The 26715-nt window shown below is 44.8% G+C and overlaps 2 protein-coding genes and 1 long non-coding RNA gene across 16 annotated transcripts in view; 2 read left to right on the plus strand and 1 right to left on the minus strand.

The window, feature by feature from the left end:
- The window catches only part of LOC310668145 (synaptonemal complex central element protein 1-like), a 29795-nt gene extending 25893 nt beyond the window's left edge, over positions 1-3902 (plus strand). For 2 of the 7 annotated variants that reach the window (XM_083421154.1, XM_083421153.1), the window contains 4 exons: positions 789-903; positions 2299-2388; positions 3031-3129; positions 3782-3902. In XM_083421154.1, the coding sequence (XP_083277280.1) occupies positions 789-903; positions 2299-2388; positions 3031-3088 (263 nt within the window). In that variant the 3' untranslated portion in view covers positions 3089-3129; positions 3782-3902. Of the gene's footprint in view, positions 1-788; positions 904-2298; positions 2389-2737; positions 2994-3030; positions 3130-3781 lie in introns of those variants that run through there. The other 5 variants (XM_083421156.1, XM_083421157.1, XM_083421155.1 and 2 more) reach the window with 5 other exon arrangements.
- Positions 3903-6236: 2334 nt separating this feature from the next.
- On the plus strand, positions 6237-26185 carry CXXC1 (CXXC finger protein 1). Of its 7 annotated transcripts, none has more exons than XM_083421050.1 (16): positions 6237-6380; positions 6540-6655; positions 6997-7097; positions 8868-9010; positions 11291-11452; positions 11618-11644; positions 12598-12747; positions 17563-17670; positions 19586-19770; positions 20234-20441; positions 21390-21500; positions 22359-22408; positions 24039-24135; positions 24807-24959; positions 25135-25285; positions 25645-26185. In XM_083421050.1, the coding sequence occupies exons 1-15, from the start codon at positions 6315-6317 to the stop codon at positions 25279-25281; spliced, it is 1824 nt and encodes a 607-aa protein (XP_083277176.1). In that variant the 5' UTR covers positions 6237-6314; the 3' UTR covers positions 25282-25285; positions 25645-26185. The 7 variants fall into 7 exon arrangements, with proteins under 7 accessions (XP_083277176.1, XP_083277177.1, XP_083277180.1 ...); XM_083421051.1 differs by having other exon boundaries at positions 11294-11452; XM_083421054.1 differs by lacking the exon at positions 12598-12747.
- Positions 7480-9081, minus strand: LOC310668173. 2 transcript variants are annotated; one of them, XR_014506640.1, is made up of 2 exons: positions 9053-9081; positions 7480-7862 (listed from the first exon to the last, which is right to left on the minus strand). It is a non-coding gene; the product is annotated as an uncharacterized lncRNA (long non-coding RNA). The 2 variants fall into 2 exon arrangements; XR_014506641.1 differs by lacking the exon at positions 9053-9081 and adding an exon at positions 8325-8860.
- Positions 26186-26715: the final 530 nt, after the last annotated feature.

Here is a 26715-nt window from a genome sequence, read left to right on the forward strand (position 1 = left end):
TTTTTTCTTTTCTCTCTTTATTAGATTGGAGTATAGATAATTTTCTAGATGGTTGATGGGAGGATAAGGTTTAAATGGATTAAGATAAATAAGTGAGTAAACAGTGAAAGATGGAAAGAATTTGCTGATTTAATTAATAATTGGAATACAAAAAGGGAGGTGGGAGGAGGTCGAGGAAATAAGTTACAGAAGGATGGAATTTTGAAAAATGGAAGTGTTTTCTTTTTTAAATGTCTTCGTTCTTTGCTTTTTTCTTGTTGGTGGGGTGGGGTGGGGAGGTTTTCTATGTATTCTTTTTAAATTTTTTTCTTTTTTTCTTTTATTCCATTGTACTTTGTCTTTTTCCATTTTTTTGTATTTGTGAAAAATGAAATAAATATTTTTTAAAAAAAAAAAACCAAAATGGCTTCAGGTCGGTCTTCTTGTGCTGATTTATGTACGTGCTGTTATGAACATTACCATATATCTAAGACCTCAAAATTCCTATCACACAGACGCTTCAGGTTACAGACACTTCAGGTTGCAGACTCTGCTAACCCAGAGGTACCTCGGGTTAAGAACTTTGCTATAGGATGAAAACAGAAAGCGCGCAGTGGCGGTGCAGCAGCAGCAGGAGGCCCCATTAGCTAAAGTAGTCCTCAGGTTAAGAACAGTTTCAGGTTAAGAACGGACCTCCAGAACGATTTAAGTTCTTAACCCAAGGTACCACTGTACCCTCATTTTTTGAGATAAATTGGACTTATTTACTTTGATATGCCTTTAAAAATCCCTGTGTAATATTTCCTCAGAGAAAATGATCCAGGAGAAACTGGCCCATGCCCAAGATGAATTAGATTTGATTAGCCAGTCGGTCTTCATTAAGGAGAGGGAGTTCCTGAAGAGCCAGGAGGCTGCAACAGCCTTGTGAGTATAGACTAACCTGGACCCTCCTTTAGTGTAATACTGATTAAAACTCAGTTAACCATGTGCAATTTTTTAAAGGTATAAACGATCAATTTGCAAAGTGTGCTAAAGTAGGAAGGAAACGATCTTTTAAAAAAATAAAATATGCATGAACCACAGGTGCACCTCTCCCAGAAAGCAAGCCATGGCCTCATAAATGTGGCTCAGTAAGCTAGTAATAAGGGACGCGTGTGGCGCTGTGGGTTAAACCACAGAGCCTAGGACTTGCCGATCAGAAGGTCGGCGGTTCGAATCCCCGCGATGAGCTGAGCTCCCGTTGCTCGGTCCCTGCTCCTCCCAACCTAGCAGTTCGAAAGCACGTCCAAGTGCAACTAGATAAATAGGTACTGCTCCGGCGGGAAGGTAAACGGCATTTCCGTGTGCTGCTCTGGTTCACCAGAAGCGGCTTAGTCATGCTGGCCACATGACCCGGAAGCTGTATGCCGGCTTCCTCGGCCAGTAAAGCGAGCTGAGCGCTGCAACCTCAGAGTCGGTCATGACTGGACCTAATAGTCAGGGGTCCTTTACCTTTTAAGCTAGTAATAATTCACCTGATTCAGTGATTTTCAAACATTCAACCTAGGAGCCCTTTTCACAACAACTTGACTGTGAAAAACTCCCTGCACGTTATAGAATATTCTGGGGAAATGTTGGTAGTGAATCACAAGTCAAATCCAAATAGTATGCATTGCAACATATACATAGTATCTTGTTCATTTCAGTGGGGCTTCCCCAAAAGAACATAGTAGATTGTGGTCACTTAAATACATTTCCATGTCTTGTTTTCCTTACGGTCCCAGTATAGAAACTTAGTTCAACTTTTGTATATATATTGTAACTTGGTAGGTTTGTAGTAACTAAGCCAGGGAGGTGACCATATGGGAGCCCCAGAGAGGCATGAAAGAGGGTAGCCTGAGTCCTACGTCAGATTAAGAGCCAGAGGTTCTCCTGTTCTTGCTTAGGAATGCCTCAATGCTTAACTGCCTTTGCCACTTAGGAAGCAAGGTCACTGAGGTTTGGCGGTGCCATTTCCCCATCTGCAAGTGGAGCTAATGTGGCAAAGGACCCATACCCAAATGAAGGTAAGATGTCTTAAGTACTGAGTGCAAACTTAAGGCATGCTGCAAATGAAAAATTATGCCTGCAGGTCAGAGATGCCCCACTGCAGGTCTAATAACTTGACTTCAATTTACAGAGAATAAATAGGAGTATAAATGAAGTATAAATAGGAGAAGACTTTCCCATGTGAGTTGGGTTTGTGGAAGAGACCTGCTTCTTGCCCAGTTTTTTGTACAGAAGTTAGAGAGGTGGATCCCTGGGAGCTGGACATCTGATTTGCCTTCCTTTAATTTCCAGGAAGTTATTTCAAGAGGAAAAGAAGGCAGCAAAAGAATACCTTGAAGCAGTCTCTAAGTACCATTCTGATCTGAAGCAAAGATGTAGCAGGTGAGCAGAAGGATGGTACTGAACCGAGGGTTCTAGTTCTGGGATTCAGCTCTGGAAGATTCTAGGCCAGGAGACTGGAATCTAGGGTGCTAGCTTAATCCTCTGTCCTTGGAACATAGTGCTTGATTTTTAAAAAAGGATTTTGCTATGAGATGCAATACAAACTCTAGGTTCTATACCTTATTTGTGTAAATATTGGGAATCTAAAAGGATCTGTGCAAAACTCAATGTTGAAGGATTCTATATATTTCTCTCCTGGCTTTTCTGATGTGATTCTTCTTATCTCTTGTTCTGATGGCTCTTTGTATCTGGGGAAATGCTGTGCGCTGCTTCTTCCATATTACTGCAGCTTCCACTCTTTGGAAAGTGACACCTGTGACTCCATTCACTATGCCTCCTTGAATCTCTATGTTCCCAGTTACATTGATTCATTCCACAGCCTCGGAATGATCCCAACAAGATGTGGCTGTAGTCTGTAGCTTATCACTTTTTCAGATATGGTAAGTTACTGAAGCACTCTAATCTGTTTTATTTCTTCCTAAGGAAGAATGAACCAAAACACATAGGGTATTTTGTAGCCTTGTAACAGTACCCATCATATCTCAAATTTTGAGGCCGGGTATCCTGTTTTTCTTCTTTCAGATTAAAAACAGAACTGGAAGAGATGGAGATGGAGGATAGTAGCACCAGTGAGAATTAGCTTAAGATGCTGAGTGCTACAGCAGAGAATACAGAGTACAGGTTAATTTTTATGGAGTCTTTAAGGCTGTTACTTTAAGGCTGGTTAAGACACTTCTCCATAGGAAGTTGTATGTAAAGCAGAGGCAAACTCTATTGGGAGTAGGGAGCAAGTCTGGCACTCTGAAATAAAACCAGATGAGAGAACAGATTATGAAAGGAGCAAAAGACAAAGCCAAGCAAATTAAAGGCTTGGGTTGACTCTGAAATATCAAAGTGGATCATGTGTGAGCTTCTAGTGATTGCAAATGGGCCAAGAAATTGGTAGGATGTAGAAACTAAAAGATGTGAGTTTATTGGTCAAAGTGGATTATAGGAAATACAGTGGTACCTCCGGTTACTAACATAATTTGTTTCGGAGGTCCGTTCTCAAGCCGAAACTGTTCTTAACATGAGGTCCGTGCCGCCGGCATGCGACTTCCGCTCGCATCCTGGGGCAAAGTTCGTAACTAGGGGCATCTACTTCCGGGTCAGCGGAGCTCGTAACTTGAAGCATTCGTAAGGAGGGTGGTACGTAAAACGAGGTTTCACTGTAAGGTTGTTCTTAGGCAAGACTTAGTTTACTAAACAGTGCAACGCTTCTCACAACACAGAAAGACATGCTATAAGAATTTTAGAGATAATTCTCTCATTTCATCCTCCCATCCCATGGCAGGTTCATGCGAGTGGAAGTTTGCTTTTAGTAGCAAGAAAAATGATAACCCCCTGAGGAATGTTGGTACCTTGCTTCACCCTCAACATTTGCAAGGCATTTGTTAATAAAGTAGTTTGATGGATTCTTTGTTTAGTTCTTAATGTTCATTGCTGCAAAGATGCTTCAGCTGCAATCTCCATTTAAAAGAACAACTGGTCTACAGTGGTGGGAAGGGATCCGAAAGAATGGGTTGTCCCTCCCACTCACTCTTTTAGGCAGGATTATGTAAATTAAGCATGTTTACCTCACTGTGTGAGAGGACAGCCCACTTTTGTTCCTTCTTGTCTAGCTCCCAATGCAGGTCATGGCTGACTTTGTTGTCCTTGTTACAGGTAGGTAGCCGTGTTGGTCTGCTGTAGTCGAAACAAAATAAGAAAATTCCTTCCAGTAGCACCTTAGAGACCAACTAAGTATGTTATTGGTATGAGCTTTCGTGTGCACAAAGAAATGTGCATGCACACGAAAGCTCATACCAATAACAAACTTAGTTGGTCTCTAAGGTGCTACTGGAAGGAATATTTTTATTTTGTTGTCCTTGTTGGCATAGGAGTGCCAACCATTTGATTTACTTCCAATATTTTCTGGGATGTGTCTCTGACCTGTGGAACAAGGGAGAGAGATGCCATCAGAGTGGGATCTTCCAAAAAGCAGGATTTTCTGATTGCAATGTTAAAACCTACATGTGTAGGGTCTGTACAGAATCTGCCAGTGTAATCCTGCTTCTCATCTGCATGTGTTCGGCCCAGTTCACACATAATGCTAAGCCATGGTATGAAACAAATAATAGCTTACTATGAGAATAGCTTACTGCCCATGAGAAACATGTTGGCTAGGGCATGTTGCTCAGTCACCCACCCTCTTCTTCTTGTGCTGTGTCAAGAGGAAATAAACCAGAGTGCTAGCCTAACTTTACATGCAAACCAGTACAGTGATACCACTTAACTCGTTCCGGAGGTCCGTTCTTAACCTGAAACTGTTCTTAACCTGAAGCACCACTTTAGCTAATGGGGCCTCCTGCTACTGCTGCTGTGCCGCCGAAGCACTATTTCTGTTCTCATTCTGAAGCAAAGTTCTTAACCTGAAGCACTATTTTGGGAGTTTGTAACCTGAAGAGTATGTAACCCGAGGTGCCACTGTACTCATAGTTTATTTCACTCTAGACAAAGCAGAAGTCAAGGTTTGTTCTTGCTTACTGCTAGTGCATATGATGCTAAGCCAGTAGTCCGGCTTATTTTCTCCTGGCACACAAAAAGACAAGAAGGCTGGGCACAACTGAGCAGTGTGCACCAGTCTGCTCCTCGCTTAAAGTGAGCCATTGTTTATGGCTTACTGTTACATGCAAACCAGGTAATCATTTGAAGGGCGCAGTTATTTATTTTGTTTCACTGTTACCTCTGCTCAAACAGGTTTTAGCAGGATTGGCAAACCTTGCAAAACCTGCTTGAGTGGTGAAATAATTGGAGAGAAAGATGCACATCACATACAACAATGTATGTGTTTTTTAACTCTAAGGTTAAAAAACAAACAAGACTTGAAACACCTGCCATGTGTAAAATCCTTCTTAAACTCTTAAAAAAAATCCATACAACTCCACACCTGGGGGGAAAATAAATTTTGAAGTTAAATTTAAGTATGTGAAAGTCTGTGTTCATTTTTTAAATGAGATTAATTTCCTTTGACTCTTAACTAAAGCTTCCTCTCACCCAGTGCTCCTCCCCTGCAACACCTTTGCCCCTGCTGTAGTTTTGGCTGAAGGATGGATATGCTGAGCAGGATTCCTAGAATATTATCCCTGCCTATTAGTTTCAGAGATCAAAAAGGAACTAAGTGTGACAAGGAAAGGTGAAAATGACCTGCATAAATATGATCTGCTTAAAATCTAGCTTATCGTATTGGTTTTGGGTAGCATCAATGGAAATAGAAAACCATAATTATCTCATCTTGAGACTGACAAATATTTAAGAAGGGCAGAAGTATTTTAAAATCACAAACACTCGGTATTTTTACACTTGGAAGTATGCAGTGACATCCATTAACAATTACACTCTAGTTTACCAGTTTTTTTTTCTTTTTTAAAAACCGAACTCACCATTATTATTATTATTATTGCTAAATTTGTATAGGCCCCTTGTCTGTAGATCTCAGGGCGATTCACAACATATAAATACAAGATAAAAAACACAAAATAAGACCCAGTAACCTCCCTCGCCTGATCGCGATTCGTTCCATTTGTCTAGCCTGAGTGCTGCCACCATCAAAGATGGCCACTTCCTGTTCGAAAGCTGAACTGTGCAAACCCCTTGAAGCGAACAACGGACATTTTTGTCACTGGCAAGCAGGAAGAAGGCAGCGGCCCTCGTAGGAGACGGACCACCGGCGAAGATTTCCGTCTTCGTGTGGCGTGGAAAAGGCGGCCATCTTTGTAAAGGGCGGGGGAGGCGCTGGAGACCCGGATGTTGTTTCTCTCCTTGCTCGGGCGAAGGCGGAAACGGAAATGGAGGGCGGGGGGCGGGAAGTCGATTGGGCTTCCTCTTCGCAGGCCAGAACAAGGGAGACCATGGTGAGCGCGCGCGGCGGGGAAGGCGGCGCCCCGCGAGGGAAGCGGGCTCCGGGCGGGGGGGGGGGGGCTCCTGGGGCTCGCCTTCGGCTGCTTCGGAGGAGGAGGGAGCTCTCCGCCAGGCAGCCCCGCTCACCTTTCCTTCTGTCCTTCGCCCCCCAGGATGAATTTTCTGATCCCGACCTGGCTGTTCTGGGTGAGGAGTCCAAATCGGAGAATGGAGAAAATGCCCCCGTCTACTGCATCTGCCGCAAACCGGATATCAACTGTTTCATGATGTGAGTCCCCGAGGAGCTGCGAGGGGCGGAAGGGACAGGCTGGGCTGAGGGATGGATTGCTCGTGGGCTGCGCGGTGCCTCGCCTCTGCATGCTGGACGCGGGGGGGGGGGGGACTGCTCTCGGTCCGGTTCAGCTGTGACTGCTTGAAGGTGGTAGATCTTGAGGAGCAGTGTGGGGCGGTCAGAGAGAAGGCTATTCTTTCTGAAGCCTGCAGTTGTGTCGAAAAAGGAGCTTACTGGGAGGGCATGCAGAAAGTTGTATTGTTCTGAAACCTGGCTGCCAAGAAGCTGAGTTAGGGAATCCTCACCTTTCCCTTTCTTTGCCCCCCTCCCCATCCCAGAGGCTGCGATCACTGCAACGAATGGTTCCATGGCCACTGCATTAACATTACTGAGAAGATGGCAAAGGCCATACGGGAATGGTACTGCATGCAGTGCCGAGGTGAGTTTACAAACAAGATAGTATTGAGACTGGGCTAGTCCCTGTATAACTGGCAAAGTCCTGTGTTTGGGTCCTTCAGATAGTGTATTAGAAACATGGAATGCCTTGATTTTGCTTACAAAGCTATACATTTATTATTGTCACTGATGTTTGCAAATATGATGGGGAAATGCTGCAGAATCTGGAATGGAGGTGAGTAAAAAGAAGCTTAATTTGTTGGAAGCAATCTGAGCTTGAATAGACTGTCTTTTTGCAGCCTGGCTCTTCTTGTAAAACATTTTAAGAGTGATAATTTCTTATTAAGGTTATTGTAAAATAAGTGCAACGTGGCTATAAACTGTAGCTTGCCATGTGCCTTTTTTATTAATTGACAGCTGAAGGATTTTTTTCAAAAGAAGTTTTTATTAATTTTTTCAAATTATTACAAATCAAACCAAATTAAATTAGTTTAATACAGTTTCTTAAAATCAGGTTTCCCGCTCCTGATCATCACCATTTCCTCTTATTTAGAGTCCAGTTGATATCCTTCACTTGCTGTTAAACCATTCTCCCAGCTGGCTGCTTTTTTCACCTGACAAACAGCACCTCCGTTAAATCTTATAAATAAATAGTCCATTTCACATGTATATATACATTGCTGTTCCAGACCTGGTGTGCTGGGAGAGTTGATTATTATCTTCCATTGTTCAAGTTCTTTGCAGTGTTTATCTGGATGGTGCTAGGTCACATTACATTCCTTCCACTGTTTACGGACTAGCGTACGAGCTGCAAACATAAAAAACTCATAGAATGAATATCCAAACTCCGGCATTAAAATTCCGCTCTGGAGTTCTTCCTCCGCATACAGTTAAAAGTAAGATCTTTTCTCAAATTCAGTCTCTTTACTACACCTGTTTGGCAGCAGTTCATTCTCCCCCCACCCACTTCATTCCTCCAACAGCAGTTCAGGAATAATTTTAAATAAAGTCCATTCATCCTTGGTTGGGGAGGAGGGCATTATAAAACTGTTAAATTTTTGGTTGAGCATAAATCAAAAGCCTCCCCCCTCTTTTCCGAAGTAACAAACAAAATAACAGCTGCGGCTGCACACGTCCTTTTCATTATGCAGGGGAGGATAAGAAAAAAGAGGACAATTTGAAAACCACAAGAAAGCACAAAGCACCTTGTCCTCCCCTTCTTTTCCCGGCTGTTAAGGGTTCTCAAGCTTCAAAGAAAACATTCAGATACCTTCAAAGAGCCAAAGCCCAGACCTTTCGGCAGCTGACTGATCGCTGGCCATTAGCATATGTCGGTTCAGGAGTGCCTCTCAATTAATGCCAATTGTCCAAATTATGGAGGAACCAGCTGGAGATGGAGGCTCGTCCATGCCGCTCTGCCTTTCAAGTTGGCAGACACGGGCTTGGCGGCACAGTGGGATGCAGTGAGCTCCCCAGACCCAACTGGGGAACATTGCAAAGATTTTTGCCTCATAAATCCTGGTTTTCCCCTGCCTGAATCTCCTCGCTGCCTGTGGAGGGCAGCAAGCAGCTACTGCCAGTGACTCATGATGTAGCCAGAAACCGAAGTAACCACTGGAGTTAATTTGTTAAAGTTTTATACCCTGATCTCCCTCGGTGTAGTTCAGTATATCATACACAAGACTTTTTTCAAACTACTTGCTGGTCCAGGCCAACTTAGATTCAGAGAAAGGACTACATCTGCCTGTATTTGCCCACTACTATCTGGTCCAAGAGTGGGTTCTCTTAGCTAATTTTCCTTTCTGCTCTACAGAGAGAGACCCAACCCTTGAGATCCGGTACAGGCACAAAAAGTCCAAGGAGAAGGATCGTGAGGGTGAACGGGAACGTGCCGAGAAGGACGAGCTGCGTGCGAAGGCCCAAGAACTAGCATTAGAGCAGAGTCGCAGCTCAAAAGTAAGTGTTTTAGCAGTGAAAGGGAGCAGAGTTCAGTCACACCTGTGCAGGGCCTGGCATTCCAACTCCAGAATGTTGAGTGTTTGGGTTCAGAACTGTGGGGCAACTGCCTACTCCCAACAGTCATTGTTTGACTGTTTCATGTAGTACAGGTAAATGCTCCTGTCCAGCTTTTTGCCTCCTTTGTTCTTGATTGGACAGCATGAAGGTGAAATCATTATAGAAGACCATGGGGCTGTAGCAAACGGTGTGTGGATTTCAAGCCATTCCTTAGAGATTTTTGGTGTATTTGCTGTAATAGCTGCTTCAGACTTCTTTGGGACGTTCACTCACCTCTGCCCAAGTGGAACACTTGCTGTAATAACTAAGCAGCATTCATTTTGCGGCAAATCTTCCAAGAGATTGGTTACCATCTCTTTATGCCTAATCTCCAACACATCTCCCCCCCAATCTGCTTTCCTCTGGCTGAATCCTTTTATTCAGAGCTGGTTATCAAGCTAAAGGACTTGCTTCCAATAGAGGCTAGAACCCAGGATTTGTGGGGTCTTGACCAGCACTAACGGATAATTTTATTACTCATTTATATAGTTCATTTATGAACTGCTTCCCATGAGGCATCACAAAGCAATTTGCATTATTTTAAAAACATACATAAAACATTTACATATACAATTACATATATAATTTTAGAATTTCCTCTGATTGCTGCAGTTCACCAGCTTGGAGAAGGCAGTTTCTTTGTTCATTATAATTATTATTTATATACTGCTTTTCTGAGAGAAAATATTACAGAGTGGTGTACAAAATTCAAAGCATTAATACAATCAATCCATAAAATTATAACACAAGAATCTAAAAATTTAGTGAACAGTGGCATGGGACTATCATAGTGTTTTAAGACAGCACATATTAAATGCTGGGGAAAGGTATGCCCCCCCCCTTCCATCCTGCTGCTCTCCTGTCAGTATTTCTTTGGACCTTGAAATGTTTTGTACAGGACTGGGGTGCAGGTAGCAGTGTTATGGGCAAGTGAGCAAGCATGTTCGCACAGAGAGCCCGGTTGCAAGTAGGCATTGCAGCTCTCTAGTAACAGGCCCTGGGTGTTCACTTGGAAAGCCTACAAATATGGTGCAGTTAAAATGATCATTTGGCTCTGCATAAACATTTTCACATCTGATATCCTGTTTAGATCGAGGTTGGGGAGCCTGTGACCCTCCAGATGTTGAATTCTGACTCCTATCATAGCTGACCATTGGCCATGCTGACTGGGGGGAATGGGAGTCCAGCAACAGGTTCCCCAGCAAGGATTTAAGTCACGTGTTGTTGTTGCCTCAACCTATTTCCCCTCCTGCCTAGATAATAATGTATAGTGTTAGCTTGTTATGTGTGGACTCTTATGTGATGAACCCTGAAGGTTAAATGCACACATTGATGAGAGCCACTTGTTTTAAAAGCAGGCAGGTTAAGGTTGCAATCCTGTACTCACCTGGAAATAGGCCCCTTTGTACTAAGTAGGGTTTTCTTCTGAGTATGGGATTGTGCTGTAGTATAATATACGTTTATCAGTATACGATCTGTTGTGTATACGTGTCTATCAGCCACAATAGCTGAATGGAATTTCCATGGACAGAAGGCAATAAACTTCCTGATGAATGCATGCTGTGAATAAACAATAGTGGAAGGCCATTCCACTCCTACTCTGCTTGTGAACTTCCTGTGGCATCTGGCTAGTTGCTGGAGATAGAAATGCTGCACTAGAATAGCAGGGATTCCAGCAGGGATCTTCTTATATTCTTTGATGCTTTCTTATAATGTTGCTGATAATTGAGGTTTCTGGATGATGTGAGGAAGGAAAGGGAGTACTTAAGCTCATTTGCAGGTTTCATGGCTGGCAGTATCTGGCTCTATAAATCTGAGGCATGTTTGATAGATCTGAGTAAGTAAGTAGTAACTACCACCTCGTGCCCAAGTTAAGGACATTGCTGTGGATCCCTCAGGTTCCTGTGGCCAGGAGTGCTTTTCCTCTTGTTGAGAAAAGGGGAACCCTCAGTTTCACCATTTGATCTTTGTGACAATTTGGGCTGTCTCAGCTGTGCTGGAATATTTTAACATGCTCCATATGGGTCTTGCTCTCTTGTCTTGCTCTCTGATAATATGTATGCCATATCGAACACTTTGTAGGAAGATCAGGTTACAAAATTTTAACAAATAACTCCAGCGATCCCTCTAGATAGCCTCTACATACTCATCTCTCCACTTCCTTTCATTTTTTTAAATCAGCAGCAGATCAAGCGCTCAGCGCGCATGTGCGGTGAATGCGAGGCCTGCAGGCGCACAGAGGACTGTGGACAGTGTGATTTCTGCCGTGACATGAAGAAATTTGGGGGCCCCAACAAAATCCGCCAGAAGTGCCGGCTGAGGCAGTGCCAGGTTCGGGCTCGGGTGAGTATTCCGGTGGGCGCTTTCTGCCCAGAGATCATTGCATGTTTTTCTCTGTGGGTCACTTTCTTGGCTGCTCCACCCCAGAGGAGCAGCCACCTCAAATTCAAGCTGTTGATTTGTGTGTAGCTCACACGTGATTTTTGTTTCCCGTTCTTTTCTTCCTAGGAGTCCTATAAATATTTTCCAGCTTCGGTAAGTTTCCTTTTTCCCTCCAGTTTTTTTTCTTTCTTTTTTTTCTTTTTCATTAAAAACGGGACCTAAAATAGTTGAGTGTTCAGTTGGGACTCCTGGTTTTTCCCCCCTAGATAGGGGAAGCAGAATGAGACCTGGTCTATGCACACAGCAAAATAAGGTGGAAAAAAATCTGGGAGTGGTTGAGTGGACTGTGCTGCTTCAGGTTGCAGATGTAGAACAAAAAAATCTCCCTTCTGGAAGGAATGTAGCATAGCAGGGAGAAAATGTATGATCTGGCTTACTCCATGTTGATTTTATCCCCCTTGCAGGGTGTATTCAAAAAGGATAGCCATAAATATATATTAAAAGATAATCCTCACCTGTCTTGAAGTGAGATGGTCCATTATGCCACATCATTTCCACCTTGTTCTGCTCTATGTTCGGATGCAGCTTAATAGTTAGTGGGGTGTAGTTGAGATAACTTGGTATGTGGCAGTGCATTCCTGTACATGTTTACTTGGAAGTAAGGTCCTGCTGAGTTCAGTTGGGCTTAACTCCAAGGAAAGTGAATGTAGGATTGCAATCTCAGAGTTCAGTTTGGATGCATTCTCAATTGCAGGTTTTTTTGTTGGACACTTCAGCCCTGCTTTTTTTGAAATGACTGAGCTTCTTCTCCTCTCTTACTGAATTTGGGAAATAAGCGGGTGTTGGGATTCTCTCTCTCTCTTTTTCTCTATATTTCTGCTTCTCACGCTTTGCTGCTTTGATCTTCAGTGAGTTCTGTTTTCTGTTCACCAAAGCTGTGCTCAGGAAGGGAGGGGTGTGCTCACGTCTGTGCTGTTTCGATGCATTATGCTTTTGAAGCCGGATAGATGGCTTCTTTAATGCTTTCCTCTCTTTCTTCTTTTCTCCTTTTTCTCTCACTGCTTTCCCCTCCCTCTCCCACCCCCACTTACCCTAATGCTCAATAGATGTTACGGGGGCGGGAGGATGATCTGCAGATGCTAAAGGAACAGCTAGAATCGGCTGCCACACCTGAACCCCTGTCGGATGACGATCTGCACATAGATCCCGATTTGTATCAGGAGCTTTGTTCAGGGGCCTTCGATGACCAGAACCTGGTGAGACCTGTGCTGGACCTGTTCCCTTGGGATTCCTTGGTCGAGTTGGCAGGGCTCATGCATACTGATGTCAAAAAGCTGTGTCCTAGGACAGGAAGTGTTCTGGGTTGCCCCTTTCTTGCCCCACATCATCTCTTATTCTGTGTTCTGAAATTACTCAAATCAAGTACGCTGGAGAAATATAGCCAAAAAACATGGCTAAATGGTTCCCTGCTTATCCACTTTCAACTATTCCTAGAGCACAGTATATGAAATCTATCCTCAGGTCTGCTTTTTGTTGCTGCTTCTGTGGCTCACCTTGTTTCCTCATTTTAAGCCATCTTTCCCTCAGGTCTCTAAACTCTCTAGCCCTTTTCCTCTTGAGTGTTTACTATTTAGCTGACTGCTTACACAGGCCCTCTTCTTGCTCTTGATTCCCAGCCCCTTTGCTTCTTTGTTTCCCAGAACCTCTTACTTAACAACATATAGGTCTGCCTGTGGGACTTCCATTCCTTTTTTAAAAAGCCAAATAAAACTTGGGAATTAATTTTTTTCATAAAGAAATATTTTTAGATTAAAATAAATAAATAAAAAAACTGAGAGAAAGAGAACAGAAAACACCAAAGGAAAGGCAAAGAAAAAGAAGAAAAACAACAAGAAGGAAAAAAACTTTCTGATTTCCCACCTTTGGAATAAAAGAAATTATTCAAAATATTCACTCTAAAATGACACCCAACTGATCTGCATTCTGTTAGGCAATATTTTCCAGTCTTTTGACCCAAATTGATTAATTCATTTTCCTTTTTACACAAAGAGTCCAAAAGGGGATCACTAATTATTATTAATGAATGTCATCAATTTGCTGTGGTTTTCCATCTTGATTTTTTTCAAAAACGATCTCTTCCAGCTATGTTTCTTCCATTCTTTTTCTAGGAAAAGCACTGGAGGCCTGATAGCTTTTTCCTCTGAATTCACATCAAGTTGTACACAGAGTATTTTCTCTCTCAACTCTTACTTCTGTCAGCTCAGGGTGTCACTTCATCTCTCCACCCATGGCTTCATTCCATTCCTCCAACATTGCAACTCTCCCATTTGGCTATTTCATTCCTCCAAGCACCTGTGTGTAAGACTTCCATTTCACCGTCTGTTGCCTCCAACTCTACCATTTCACCCTCCTGTTCTGGCAATCCTTTATCCATATTCTATTCTGAAGTCTCAGTATCCTCTTGGATTCCACTTTCCATTTCATCCTTCTATGGACCATTTTCTTTCACTATTTCATCAGTCTTAGCTCTAATCATTTTTATTTGCTCTTCAAACATTTGCTGAAGGTTGTCAACAGTCAATGGAACGTCCAGTGATGTATTTGTCATACTGAATCCTAGTAACAATTCAGTCTCCACCTTAAGATCTTCAATCTTCCTTATCCAACTGTGATGGGATGAAGAGCTGCTTGTGTGTAAACTGCAAGTCCCTCAGAGTTTGAACAGGTTCTCAAACCTCTGCCTGTGACGGAGCCCCTCCAGCATGGCTGCGTCAATCGCTAGCAGAATCCGAAAGTGGCTGCTTTCGGAAACGTTTCCAACATAAAAGCTCCTTAACGGAAACACGTCTTCTGGACTCTCTGCGTGACAGTTTCCGCCGAGGAACGGGTGTTCCTATAGGAGGTCCTGAGACCTCCCCACTGTTTTCGCTGGAAGCATCTCTGAGCCATTCCTCCGACTCTCCTTCCCTTGACGTTCCTGTTCGCCCCCTACTGGTTCCCTCTTCAGGTGTCAAGTCTCTCTCTACCTCAGAGAGCCTTGGCACCTCCTGTCCTGCCGATGGCAGTTCCCTGACACCAACTTAAGATCTTCACAGCATTATTTCTTATCAAAATACAATCCTTTCACATAGATGAAATATGAAGTAGCAAAATTCCATTTCAAAGCAATACTTTCGTAAGAATAACAGAGAACTAAACATAAAGGAAATAGGGATCCTAGCACTCAGAACTCCCTTGATTTTTTAAAACTATTGGTTCCAACAATTAGAGCATACTTGTTTTATCTTCAGCCCTCAAATGATCAACTCTTCTTAAAGCCAGAAATTAGCTCACACACCAGATGTAAATTTCAACCAGCAAATGGAGAAACCCCTTTTAGTCTTAAAGGAAGGCTTTGCAGACCCAATGCCCTGAGCCCTTTTACATGGCTTTTGGGCAAGATGCTGATTCCTTCGCTCTAAGTCATTCAGCCCCGCCTGTGTTTCCAGGAGCTGACAGCTTCTAAGTCTCCTAACAATTTCTCTCACAGAAGCTGTACTGTTGATTAATGTTCTACTGCTGACAACCCCAGCCCCCAGCAGTTGGGATGTTTGGGTTGTATCCACCATGGTAGCTCTGTTTGTGTAACAAACTTCCACATGTGGTATGGAATTTTCCTTGCTGCCCCCCCCCCCAAAATCTTCAGGAGGCTGGGAGACCTTTGCAAGTAGATTTTGGGAATGCGTGGGGAGAGGAGGGAAGGGGAAATCTGTTACACAAGCAGAACTCTGTGTGCTTGTCACTGAATGTACCGTATTTTTTGCCCTATAGGAGACATCTTTTCCCCTCCAAAAATGAAGGGGAAATATGTGTGCGTCCTATGGGGCGAATGCAGGCTTTCGCTGAAGCTTGGAGAGCGGGAGGGGTCGGTGCGCACCGACCCCTCTCGCTCTTCAGGCAGATATCCGCAAGCCTGGGGAGCCTGCGGGAGTTCCCTAGGCTGCGGATAGCAGCCTGCTGCCCGGAGTGCGGGGCGCGCTGAAGCCGCAGCTGGGGGGGGGGTAATTTTTTTTCTTTATTCCCCCCCCCCAAAAAAAACTAGGTGCGTCCTATGGGCCGGTGCGTCCTATGGGGTGAAAAATACGGTAACCCTTTGTGAACATTCAGGGCTGTTGCTGCTGCTTAGCTGCTTTCTAGGCAGGCAGCAGTTGCTTTTTAGCCTGCATTTAATTGCTATAACTTACCTTAAGGGACGCGGGTGGCGCTGTGGGTTAAACCTCAGCGCCTAGGACTTGCCGATCGCATGGTCGGCGGTTTGAATCCCCGTGGCGGGGTGCGCTCCCGCCGTTCGGTCCCAGCGCCTGCCAACCTAGCAGTTCGAAAGCACCCCCGGGTGCAAGTAGATAAATAGGGATCGCTTACCAGTGGGAAGGTAAACAGCGTTCCGTGTGCTGCGCTGACTCGCCAGATGCAGCTTGCCATGCTGGGCACGTGACCCAGAAGTGTCTGCGGACAGCGCTGGCTCCCGGCCTCTTGAGTGAGATGAGCACACAACCCTAGAGTCTGTCAAGACTGGCCCGTACGGGCAGGGGTACCTTTTCCTTTACCTTAAATAATCTGAAGATCTTTAAAAAAAATGAAGCAAAGATTAGGATGGTGGAACTAAATGGCAATTAAGGTGGAAAGTACATTCACCATATGATAGACACCTGTGGTGTTATAGGGCATTGAAAACCCAATTCTTGCTGACCAGAAGATCTGCCATAGAATCATAGAAGGGTCCCTGAGAGTCATCTAGTCCAGGTCTGGGCAAACTCGGCCCTCCAGATGTTTTGGGTCTGCAACTCCCATGATCCCTAGCTAACAGGACCAGTGGTCAGGGATGATGGGAATTGTAGTCCCAATACATCTGGAGGGCTGAGTTTACCTATGCCTGATCTAGTCCAACCCTGTGCAATGCAAAAATCTCAGCTATAACATCCATGATGTAACCATGTTACAACTTCTGCTTACGAACCTCCAATGAAGGATAGCCCACCACCTTCTGAGAGAGTCTGCTCCACTATCTAACAGATCTTACCATCAGAAAGTTCTACCTGGTGTTGAGTCAGAATCTCCTGCATCGTAACTAGAATCCATTGATTCAGGTCCCCTCCTCCAGTGCAAACTTGCTCCATCTTCCCTGTGAAAGTTATTTAGATACTTGAAGATGGCTACTATTTCTTCTGTTTACTTGGGACTGGATCCCAGTCATTCTGATACCTGGTTGTAGAGGTTGGCAAAGAAACACTTCTTCGTGGCAGATATCCATAGGTGGCAGTATAACCGTCTATTTGATCCAACTTAAAAAGCCCAGTACAAAGGTGACCCTCTTGCTTTGTGAAGCATGCAAAGCCATTAACTGTCCTACAAAGGGGGGAAACCAGATTTGAGTTTGCATGATGAAGTTGCAGCATAGATAGCAGCTGCCAGGAAGAAAATAAGGGTGTGAAAGGGCTGCAGCCACCATTGCAAGCACTGGCATATATGGGTTTGGCCTGGAACCTCTTAATTCCCTCAGTCAAGGGGCTCTTCCACAAAGCTAGCTTGTTAACCAGGATGTGAAGTTCAGACTGCACACAGTTCTTTCTTGGGGGCAGGGACCAAATGCTTTCCTGCCCTCCTTAAACCAAACTACCCTGCCAGACAACCTCCAGATCCTTTTAGCACGAGAATCGGGAACCTGTGTTGCTGAACTACAACTCCCATCGTCCCTGACCATTGGCCATGTTGACTAGGGCTGGTGGGAGTTGCAGTCCACAGGTTGTAGTAGTAAGTAGTAATAACGATAATAAAATTTGTTGTTTATATGCTGCCCATCTGACTGGGTTCCCCCAGTCACTCTGGACAACTTCCAACAAATTAAAACACAATACGACATCAAACAGGACTGCCTTCAGATGTTTTCTAAAAGTCACATAGTTTTTATTTCCTTCACATCTGACCAGAGGGTGTTCCACAGGGCGGGCACGACCACAGAAAAGGCCCTCTACTTTTGCACATCTAGATTTATTGGAGGACTCCTTTTACTTTTCTCTCTTTTCCTCTCTTAGCCGTGGCTCAGCGACACTGACGATGCGCCCTTCCTTGATCCTGTGTTGCGGAAACGCGCTGTGAAAGTGAAGCATGTCAAGCGGAGGGAGAAGAAGTCTGAGAAGAAGGTATGATCCTAGATGGTGGGTGGGAAATGTCACAACTGTAAGAGTGCCAGACTTGTTTTTAGTGACCAGGCCTTTTCCCAGAGCTGCAATTCTTTTTGGGTATGTAACAGGACAAAATCACACTTGTAAAATCAGAATATTTGTTTATTTATTGAGATTTTAAGATGGTTTTTCACTAAGAATTGGCTTCCACAAATTAAAACTAAAGACAATTTTAGATTAGATCATACAATATGAACAACACAGAACACGCCAAACTGACACCATAGGGCAGCCTCAACAACTCAACTGGAAGCTTGGGAGAAGAGTTAAGTCTTGACTGGACAACCGAAGGCTAGCAACAATATTGCTGCCAGCACCTCTGCGGGGAGACAGTTCCAAATTTAGTGCACAGTCCCTGGGAAGGATGGTACAGCACAGTGAGCAATACTGGATGGCACAGCAAATACCCCCCTCCCCCGTTGATCCACTGTATCATTATGGCCTCAGCTCCCAACCCCGGGAGCTGCTCAGGAGGCCAGGACTGAAGTAGGTCAGATAATCTACTTCATTTAAGCATGCCTGAAGTTGCACAACCACAACTGTCGTGTGCACCATGCCTAAAATGGGGATGTTAGCAATTGGGCAGGAGTTATCAAGGACCTTGGGGCCCGGGGAGGGGGGGGCTGTTGAGGAGTAGGGGCACCATCACCTTTTCCAAGATGGTTGGGACAACCCCTTTTTGCAAAGAGGCATTAACTGCTCCCTGGATCAATCCTGCCAGCCCCCTCCAGCAAAGCTAAGCTCAAACAAGCCAAGGAAGGCAAGGGTCGAGAGAACATGTCATGAGTGGTATTTCTTCATACCTCTGGTCCACATCTTCATGTGCCAACAACTGAAACTGATCTCATACAACAGGGCCACAGTGGTGTTAAGGCTGGAACTACCCAGCCCTCCAACCTATGCTAGCATAGTCTACTCTTGCTTCCCCCAGCATGGTGCCCTTATGAGGTTTCAGACTACAACTCCCATCAGCCCCAGTCAACATTGTCAGTAGTCAGTCATTGCATGGCGACACAAAAATACATATGAAAGAGGAGAGTTGTTGCATTGTGACTTGTGACAGAAGACTAAGCATATGAATGTATTTACAAGATGTTGTTTTAATACAATAAATAACTAGTCTGACAACCCATTTTGGTGATTGCTTTAGACTTCAGTGGCTTCTGTTAGATGATGATAAAACCACTGTGGTGTAGTTGCTAAGCGTTCTGGACTGTGAGCAGAGAGACACAGATTCAAACCCTCTGGAGGAAGCCCTTCCAATCCAAGCCCCTTCTGCCTGCTTCCTCAATAGTGCAGCCAATCCCAGCCACCTGTGGGGCTTCCACTGTGTAGAGCTCTCTTCAAGCGCTGACCATTAATTGATTGCTGCTGCTGGCAGAGAGCTGTATGCTGCACATTAAAGCCTCAGCAATTAGCTAATAATCAGGGCTTCAAAGGACTTTGCAGGCATTGCTGATAAGCTGATTAGCTGATTAGCATTGTCTGCAACCCAGTTTTGGCCCTGGTGGGTTTGGTTTGGCCAAAAGGGCCTGGTAGGCCTGCAGGCTGGAGATACCTTGCAAAAGGATAGCAAAAGGAATAAACGTATCTGCCTTCCACCTCTCCTGCTATAATTACCAGTGGGGTGTGTGTGTTAGGGTTAGCGAAAGGAGTGCAGGCAGCTGGCAGGTCATTGCTGCCTGAAGTGTCAGTGTTGGACGAATGTACTATTGGCTTTATGGCCAAACTATCCTAATCACAGAAGCAGGAAATAGGCGGCAGTAAATGGGATTGCCTGTATCTGAAGGTCATGAGTAAACACTGGTGTCCCTTTTGCTCTTGCAAGGGTGGGTGAATTCTAGCCGTGTCATCTCTGGTTCTTGCCCTGCAGAAGGAGGAGAAATACAAACGTCACAAGCAGAAGCAAAAGCATCGCGACCGGTCAAAGCATGCTGAGCGGGTGGACACCAAAGACCCATCATCACTCCACCAGTGCCTTGGCCCTGGCTGCATCCAGGCTGCTCGGACTAACTCCAAGTACTGCTCGGATGAATGTGGCATGAAGCTGGCAGCAAAGTAAGTGGGGGAGCCTTCCTTGGGGGGCAGTTTATTTCTTTTCTTAGCAGCTTTGCCCATTCATTGGTTTTCCAGCATGGGTTGGGTAATGCAGGTGTTTGTGTGGCAGGAAAGAGACTTTGGGCTTTTAAAATGTGGACTTACTTGGGCCCTTTGGATGCTTAACCTTAGCCTCAGCTCTTCAGCTGTCCCAAAGAAGTAATTATGACATAACTGAAAGGGCGATTGGGAGGAGGAATGCCATAATGCAGTAATGGGCAAAGTGAATCCCGTAACAGCCTAAGCCTGGGAGCAAGTGCATCAGTTTGAGTTGTGGGAGTTCTGGGTGGTTTTCTTATGAGCTGAAAATGTTCCCATCCTGTAGGTTTGTGTTGTGCAGTGTGATGCTGTGTGACGCACCCTGTTACCATCATATTGGCCAGTTTTCATTTGCATGCACCCTCATGTCTCTGTCCGTTCCCAGCCGCATATATGAGATCCTCCCGCAGCGCATCCAGCAGTGGCAGCAAAGTCCATGCGTGGCGGAAGAGCATGGCAAGAAGCTACTAGAGCGGATACGGCGGGAGCAGCAGCAGGCCCGGCTCAAGCTACAGGAGATGGAGCGCAAATTCCATGAATTGGAGGCTGTCATTGTCCGGGCCAAGCAGCAAGCCATCAAAGAAGACGAAGAGGTACCTGGAAGAAGTGCAGGAGAAAGGAGCAGGCAGCCAGGCCTCCTCTCTTGGGGGGTTGCAAACAGCACCTCCTTAACCTTCCAGGGAGGACTTGGGTGGATTAGACTAGAGCCCTTTTGCAACCTAACTGTATACCTGTGTTTTATTTCGTACATTTGGGTGTAAATTTCACAGATAGTGGTGAACACTGACAGCATGGGTCTGTTCCCAGATTAAACAGAGAACATACCCTTATTATAGGTATGCCCTACTGCCCTACCTGTGACTTATTCAGTGCTGGAATGGTTGCATGTGAGCTTGATGCTCCAGTCCAGAGCAATTTATTTCTGATGTTCTGAAGGGATAAAGAAAATGACAACAACTCAGACTTGCCTGGGAATTTTATTGTGAGGGGCAGGATATAAATTCTTATGATAAAATAAGCTATAGTTCAGCTTGCTTTTGCCTTATGATTCTCAGGTTGGCAGCATCTGCTGATTTCAATTGATGCCAAAGCTTACTTGTTTAATCCCTGGTGTGACCAAGCGTTAGGATCTGCATTAGGCGTTACAACACATTCGGGTGAAAACAAAGCAGCAGCAGTAGTAGTAATAATAAAAAAATTATATATGTACCCCGCCTATCTGGCTGGGTTTCCTCCAGTATTGTTCTTTGCTAGGAGCAGTGACGTAAGGTGTTGGAAATGTTCTTGGGCACACAGCAGGTCACCCATCCCTTTATTTATTAAGTGCTTCCTAAATGTTTTAGTACTGTAGCTTACCTGGAACTGCAGAAACTGGGGGTGGGATTTTCAGGTGTCTGGCTGAGGGGGGTTTGCCTTGGTGGGTTATAAGTTCTGCAGTCTTGCTCAGAACTTCCTCATGGAGTTGTAGGGTGGGATGCTGTTTGCTTTAAAAATCTGACCACTAAATCCTGACACCTGCTTGCCTCTTTCCTCTGCCACAGACCAGTGAAGGAGACAGTGATGACACAGACTTGCAGATATTCTGTGTCTCCTGCGGCCACCCCATCAACCCCAAGGTGGCGCTGCGGCACATGGAGCGGTGCTATGCCAAGGTTAGCTGCCTGTCTTCTCTGCGCTGGGTAACCTTGGTGTTGGGCTTCAGGGGCCTGTGTTTGAATTGAGACGCTGCTATCCAGCCTCTGAAACAGGGATCTTTGTGGCATACCTGAAACTGGGTTAAAAAAAGGTTTGGTAGATGTGGTAGGTAACCCCTGGATGTGGAAAAGTCTTAGCCAAAGAGCCTCCTCTGCTGGATTGTGGAGCAGCTTTCTAATTTGCTCCATCAGTGGGTCAAGGGAGATTACTATCCTTTAACATTTGTCAAGCAGCTATAGGCAGAGCTGCATGGAAAAAACCAATGCAAATTCTGTACAAAGAACAATTGAGTTCAGGAAGCTGAATAAATAACTTACATTTTCAAGAACTAACTTCTACCCCCCCCCCCAAATGTATATGAAAATATTTCTGAATAAAGGGTGGTATTGAAATGCAATACGCTGTTCACTGTAGCTTGACCTCTCCCATATTTAACCTATTATCTGCATAGCTGATGTTTTGGGAACTGCTGGCCACATGATATTTTGGCTACCACAAATAGTTTTAGCCAATGTGTTGCATAAATATGTTGGGATAGGTCTGTTGATGGCTAGATGCCTTGGAAACGAGCTCGGCTTCTATAGTCAGAGCCTGGAACTTGGGGGCTACCTATCATTTCTGCAGCAGCCCTGCCCACCTGTCATAGTGGGGCTTGGAAGTCCACTGGATTTCTAGCTCACTGGCCGGTAGGTTAAGAGCTAGTTGAACTTAGGTGGAGGATCTTTTCTTCACTTGATGGTGCTTTTAATGTTTGTTCTGCTGTGACTTCATGGCTGTGTTTTTCTCTTCTGTCTGTCTCCCCCCATCCCCCACAGTACGAGAGCCAGACATCCTTTGGGTCTATGTATCCAACACGTATTGAAGGGTAAGCTACCTGCCCAACTCTCAAGTTCCTTTTCGCTATGGGCTGTTCACCAAACCCTCCTCACCAGGTTGCATGCCACTGGTTCCATCTGTCTTGCAGTTCTGCTCCTTTGTTACATAGTTACCCTGATGGGAACAAGAAGCTGTGAAGAAATGCAATGGCCCTTTCCAAACCCAGTACTGTCCACTGGGTGGAAATCTAGTTTTTGCCAATACATATTTAATGTTTGTAGCTGTAGGCCATTGCAAGAGTCGGAATCCATAGCTTCCTCTCCACTCCCAGAACAATGTGAGACTTTTGCATCTCACTTACGGAACAAGGGAATCCTAGTGCCTTATGTCAACAGTACTGGGTGCCCACCTCCATGCTCACTTTCTTTTTATGAAAGGTGGATGGGCATAAATGGTTTTAAAAAGTGTACCTCATGTTGCTAGTTGGTATTAGTGCAAAGAAAAGGGTGCTTGGAGCATGTAATCTTGAATTTGATGTCTGTCTGAGCTGCTTATGAATGAATGAATGGTGGCTTTTGTCTGCTTGGTAACTTGGAAAGAAACTGACAGCCCTCACTTTACTCCTACATGAGCAGGTACATGGGAGAGAGTGGATTAAAAGGATTGGCTTGTCAAGATAAACACCATGCTTCAGCCTAAACAGGTAGCAGGCTAGGAGGCCCAGTTCTCACTGAGGTATTAAAGGGGTGTGGGATCTACCAATAGATGTTAGGTGGGGCTTAGGGGGCGGGGGAAATAAAACCCCTTCATGTAGAAAACTAAATATCAAGAAGGAATGTGTCCTTTTACCGACATCTAGTTTTTTGGTTTGGGGAATTCACCCCCTTTAGTGGGCATGTGAATCTCTAACTGTAGACTGAAATTGTGTAGTTCAGGTCACCTTGGTTTCCCATAGGAATCTGATTGGCCACTGTGAGAACAGGATGCTGGACTAGATGGGCCATTGACCTGATTCAGCACAGCGCTTCTTGTGTTCTTATAAATTGGGTCCTAATACTGTCTTAAAACTCAGCAACATCTTCATTTTAATGGTCTTCCTAAATAGCTTGGTCCACTGCTGACTTTTACGAGTTATGAAGGGGTTGCTGTGTGCATTCCCACATATTGGTTTTGGACTACTTTGTGGAGCACTGGGTGGAAACATCTGGGAAACAGAATGGGAGTGAAATCTGTGGAGAGGGTTATTCTCCCACCTCAAAATGTATTTGTGGGAAATCAGGAACCCCATTCGTCAGGTTTCTCTCTTCCCCCAACTGCTGCTCTTTCTGATCAAGAAACTCTGATCTCAGATAATTAATTTTGCTTCTAAATTTGGGACACACATGCTATGCATGTAGAATATCTCTGCTTAAATCTCCGGCAACTCCAGACCCCTGTCTGGAACCCTTAAGTGCTTCTGCCCATTAGAGTGGACAGGCCTGACTCCAGGTGAGGCAGCAAGGTGTGTTCCACAGTGTTGATGTGCAACCTTGCTTTCCTAGCATTTAACCTGAATTGACACTCCATTATTATTTTTTAAAGATTCATTTACATTTTTAAAAATAACCCATTTCTTATCAGGTTCGCTGAGGATAAGGCCATGACTTTGTAATCTTACCCGTGTGTATTCTTTTCTCCAGGGCAACTCGCCTTTTCTGTGATGTCTACAACCCACAAAGCAAGACCTACTGCAAACGCTTGCAGGTCTTGTGCCCAGAGCATTCCCGTGACCCCAAGGTAGGAACAGAGTGCTCTTCCGGTGAGGTCCTAGTCCACTGTAGTTTGGGAACAGGCTAGGATAGGCCATCATTCAGATTTAGGAGGGGAAGGACTATTAGGTGAAATACAGTGTTGTGAGCTTTACCCAGGGCTTTGTGCTGTGGTGATTCAGTAAGAGTGCAGAGAAAGCATGGTATGCAGCACTGAACATGGAATTGGCTATCATTATAAGGAAAGCAATTTTAGAAACTTAGTTTCTAGCACGGATACACTTGCAAGCTAATGGGTGATGCCTGCGGAAGTATGGCAAGCCAGAGGCATAACTGAACAATATTCTCAGAGAGCAAAGGACTTCAGTGTCCTGCATGACAGCAGAACCGACTCCCTCGGAAGGCTGGATGGTCATCTGTCATGTACAATTTAGTTATGATTACTGCATTGCAGGGGGTTGGACTAGATGACCCTCAGGATCCCTTCTAATGCTAAAGTTTTGTGATTCTTTGATCCTATGACTAGTAAAGCCCAAATAAGTTATGCAAAATGAGAAAATTATGCAATTTTTACAGGTTGTAGAACTGCACTTCTCTTGTGTTCCATTTGGATTATCTTTGTGCAGAATATTTTTCAGTGAGACACACACCACAGCTATGGCTTCATCCTGCTCAATCTTGACTGCAACTTTTCCCTAGGTGTCAGCAGATGAGGTGTGTGGGTGTCCCATGGTAAAAGATGTGTTTGAGCTCACAGGGGAATTCTGCCGCGTGCCCAAGCGCAAATGCAACCGCCACTACTGCTGGGAGAAACTGCGACGGGCGGAGGTGGACCTGGAGCGAGTGCGCGTGGTACGGATTGGGAACTCGTGTTAGACCTTGGGCGGGTGGACAGCACAAAAGGACAATGGCCTTGTCATGCTGCCTGTGAAATAGGCTTGTCAATTTCAGGGAGGGTTGCAGCTAATGGGAATCCTTTGGACGATGGGCTAGGTGTGATTGCTTTCCTCTTGTTCCTTTGTGTCAGTGGTACAAGCTGGACGAGCTGTTTGAGCAGGAGCGGAACGTCCGCATGGCTATGACTAACCGCGCTGGGCTGCTCGCTCTCATGCTGCACCAGACGATCCAGCACGACCCCCTGACCACAGATCTGCGCACAGCCACCAACCGCTGAGCTGGTGAGTTAGTGGCATCAGTGTCAGTCCAGGATGCTGAGTGCTCATGCGGGGCAGGGACTGGAGGTAATTTGGCTGAGGAGGACTCAATTACATGAGCTGACTAACCCCTGTCAACCTTTGGCATTGGCCATGAGCCCAGGATTAAAAGCTTTTCTTGGCTACTGTGACCACAGGAATGATCAGGGAGGCTTTTTCTCCTTGGGTCTGATCAACAGCTTGAATTGCTTGCATGCGAATTGGCCTGCACTTTCCTGCAAAAGGGCAGCAGCTGGAATCTCTGGCTCGGTTAAGGGGAAGATGGTAGGGTCCTGTGTTGTGTCTTTCCTTCCCTAAAGTCTGTCTGTCTTTTTCCTCTGCAGGTGCTTTCCTTCATGACCAGACCTTCATGATTAAGTGCCAACTGAACCAGAACCCTTTTTTTTATTTTCATAAGCTCTCATTTTTTTAAAATTAATTAAAATGGTCTGGTGTTTTGGCTCTGAGCCCCTTCTTCTTTATCTTGTAGAATCTAGCAGCCTTTGACCTCGCCCCTGTGCCAGTGGCCTTTAGCCTTGCCTGTATATAGTCTTTTAAAAAAAAATATACGGTTTTAAGTGGGAACCCGCCCCCACCCAAAAAATGGAAAATGAAAGCGAAAGTGTTTTTGCTACTACCTGCTTAAGCTAGCCCCAACTTCTCTAAGCAGGATTTTGATTAGATGTGATGCTGTATTGCAGCAAAGACTTTTCTAGGCATTAAGTGGCCACCCCTTTTCCATGTAGTTGCTGTTGGCTAACAGACATTGAAAGGAGGGGGACTGGCTATTGAATCAGGGCAAGGAAGGCAGCCATGCACAAACAAACTGTTTTATTGTGCTGCTGCTTGGAGGCATAAGAGAGTCTAATAAAAGGTACATTCAAATGTTCTGTGAGTGTGTGTTAATTAGGCAGGATGTCTTGAAAGTGTGAATTACTGTTTTATTTGCTGCTGTTGCTTCCCTGTCTTTCTCTGTCCTTCCTGGTAACCCAGATCTCTTCTAGTTCTGCAACCTCCACTTCTTTTGCTTTCTGTGCAAGAGGTGACAGGAACAAGTTGTCTACCAGCCTCGTTTACCTCATCACTGCCAGAGTGCCAGATAAATCCACCTATAGTTCTCATTTTGTGAAGCCTGTCCATGTCTTCACTTCCCTGCTTTTGCTGTCTTCCCATCCAACCACAAGAAGGTGAAAGAGAAAAAAGCACAAGGGCACAAACTTAACTTGTATTAACCTGAAAGTAGAGAAAAGCCAGCCAGCATGGTCAAGGATGATGGAGTTGTAGTCCAACAACGTAAAAAGGGCATCACACTGGTTACCTTTGCTATCTGTGGTAGGAGGTACCTTCACTGGGTCTTTGTGTTTAGATGCCCCAGCCATGTGTTGGTGATACCTTTTTGTTGTTTTCCACAACTC

The sequence above is a fragment of the Podarcis tiliguerta genome (assembly GCF_965153285.1).
Source record: "Podarcis tiliguerta genome assembly, chromosome: 17".
NCBI classification, from domain to species: domain Eukaryota; kingdom Metazoa; phylum Chordata; class Lepidosauria; order Squamata; family Lacertidae; genus Podarcis; species Podarcis tiliguerta.

Coding starts and splice junctions, on each gene's coding strand:
- CXXC1 (XM_083421050.1), top strand. CDS start 6,315: ATGGAGGGCGGGGGGCGGGAAGTCGATTGGGCTTCCTCTTCGCAGGCC. Junction 11,453..11,617: donor AGTGCCAGGTTCGGGCTCGG/GTGAGTATTCCG, acceptor TTTTCTTCCTAG/GAGTCCTATAAATATTTTCC. Junction 24,136..24,806: donor AGCATTCCCGTGACCCCAAG/GTAGGAACAGAG, acceptor ACTTTTCCCTAG/GTGTCAGCAGATGAGGTGTG.